Source organism: Coenobita brevimanus, chromosome 14 (genome assembly GCF_032717465.1).
Source record: "Coenobita brevimanus isolate Jiangsu-jjx chromosome 14, ASM3271746v2, whole genome shotgun sequence".
In the NCBI taxonomy this organism is placed as follows: Eukaryota; Metazoa; Arthropoda; class Malacostraca; order Decapoda; family Coenobitidae; genus Coenobita; species Coenobita brevimanus.
In genome coordinates, this window is record NC_136967.1 from 13,429,786 (window position 1) to 13,432,024 (window position 2,239).

Sequence of the window (2,239 nt, forward strand, 5' to 3'; positions counted from 1 at the left end):
CAATAGGATATGAACGTTCCTCCAGAAGGACGATTGTGGACTGCAGGAGAATGGTAACTTAAGCCTGCCGTCCACTGGGTTTACGTACAGTTGAGCTTGTGTTGCAAATACTATTGCTACTACTCCAGTCGTATCATCTAAACCCAACATCACCATTACGTATCTGTGGCTTTTTCTTGTGGCTTCCAGACGATTTCTTCTTCTTTTTTTATACTTACATATGATTTAATGCATGGGTGGTGTAGCAGAAGTATACATAATCCTTCCACCTACAAAGTCTTCCCCATACTGAATAAAATAGCCTGGAGATAGAGAAAACAACAACAACAAAAATAAAAGTGCGTCCTGGGGTTCTAAGGGATACGCACATCCTCTTTCTCTTCAGCCCTTTGATTTAGGCTATAGCTGTCATTACGCCACATCTCCCGAATCTCCGTGCTTTTCAGCGTATCAGACCCACGCTGTATATCACCCATGCAGTTCTAAATATTCCAGTCATCTGTAGGAAAGAGGGCTCCTATTTTCATCATAACTTTATTTTCCTATCTCATCCAATCATTGACTCGGAAAAAGAGCTCGTGTTGTTGTTGACGAAGATGATGATTATTATTTCCCTTTTGTGCCTGGGGTAGTACGATTCAGAAAAAAGAACAGTACAGCAATAAAAGTCGGTGGTCTATCAATATCCCAGGTACAGTGAACACACTTGCATTCATTCATTATTCACGCCTTCGAGCTTCCCGGATCCACCCCTTAGGCAACGATCCAGGTAAAAAAGGTGCTTCATAGGGTTAAGTCGCTCTTCCACGTCACATTACACCACTGAACTTTAGACTGTTTATCAGGCCGAAGAATTATCATACTGGAGAGACGTAAAACCACCAATAAAAGAATAAAAGGAGAACAATACGAGTATGGACACAATTATGGTCTGCTGTGTTATTTATAGTTTTTTCTTTTGGTAGGGTTTAATTGTAATAATGAACGAATATCTGACAAGCTGCAAATTAGCATAATACCGCTTATCAGAAATGAGGAAACTTCTAAGCCTCATCAGTTTACTATGAATGGCAATCCTGATGTACGTAAAAATAGCTGATATTAATGTGCAACGAATCATTATCAATAATTATCTAGTAATATTTGCTTAAACTTACTAATGTTTGGTACAAGAAAAAACGGTGGGCATCCCGAGGCAAATAGGGAAGCGCTGAAGAGGCTAGGTGTGCCTCTGTTCCCTGACAACATGGTCCGATCCGCCCTCTACGGCTCGTGCCTCTTAGGTCGCGGCGCCTTCGCCTTCTGCTACAAGATCTCCGTGTACTGGAATTCCAAGATGGTGGACGCCGCTCTCAAGCTGTACCACCACAGGGTGAACTTCCGCAATGTACTGAGCGAAGTGCGACAATACTTGGCGTCGGAGGGGGTTAAAGGTGTGCCGAGCCTGCTGGGGGTGAGCCTTAATCCACTGGCAATAGTCACGTCCTATCACGGTCCCACCACCCTGCAGCAGGCCGTTAAGGACGGGACATCCCCCCTACTGCTGATGCGTGCGGTGCACCAGGTGGCCGACACTCTGAGTCAGCTGCACGCCCGTGGACTCACTCACAACGACGTCAAGTCCGACAACGTCTTGATCAGTCGTACCGACGCCGTCCCGGGAATCAGCACGACCGTCATAGATCTCGGGGGGATGACCACTGTGGGAGCGACGCCTTACCGAGGATGTGGCCTACGATCCCAGGACTATCCATACCTGAGCCCGGAGGTGGTGTCTGGTGGGTCGGTGTCCTATGCCAGTGACGTGTACTCCCTGGCTAAGATGACGGCATCCGTGCTGAGGCACTTTCCTGCATCCTGCCCCGCCGCCGCCAGGTTGCGGTGGGAGGTGAAGAAGTGCCTACACTATCATCCTGAGCACCGCCCGTCTCTCACCCACCTTCAAGAGCAGTTGGGTGTGTTCATTGCCACTCCTCCCTCCCCTCCCCTCAGAAGTAAACGTCACTCGTGAATTGCCTTTCAATCCCACACTTCCTTCTCCAGTCCCACACAAATTCAGTAAATTATAAACATGGTCTCCCTTGCTCCAAGATTTGTCATTATCATCACCAGTTCTGGAGAGGGACGTCTTTACACGGTGGTGCCGATATAATATACCAATGGAACTCCTCGGTTATTCATTCGTCCCTCATGTCCTGGTAGTCCACCGGGTTCTCACTCGGAGGAGTTTCTGGTGACA

The 2,239-nt window shown here is 47.4% G+C and overlaps 1 protein-coding gene across 1 annotated transcript; it reads left to right on the forward strand.

Moving 5' to 3' along the window:
* Window positions 1-1,246: 1,246 nt before the first annotated feature.
* Window positions 1,247-2,011, forward strand: LOC145389853 (serine/threonine-protein kinase PknD-like). Its single transcript, XM_080264987.1, has one exon. It carries the CDS (start codon window positions 1,247-1,249, stop codon window positions 2,009-2,011), a length of 765 nt encoding a protein of 254 aa, XP_080121113.1.
* Window positions 2,012-2,239: the final 228 nt, after the last annotated feature.

Excerpts from the sequence above, each read along its gene's own strand:
- LOC145389853 (XM_080264987.1), top strand. The coding sequence starts at position 1,247 with ATGGTCCGATCCGCCCTCTACGGCTCGTGCCTCTTAGGTCGCGGCGCC.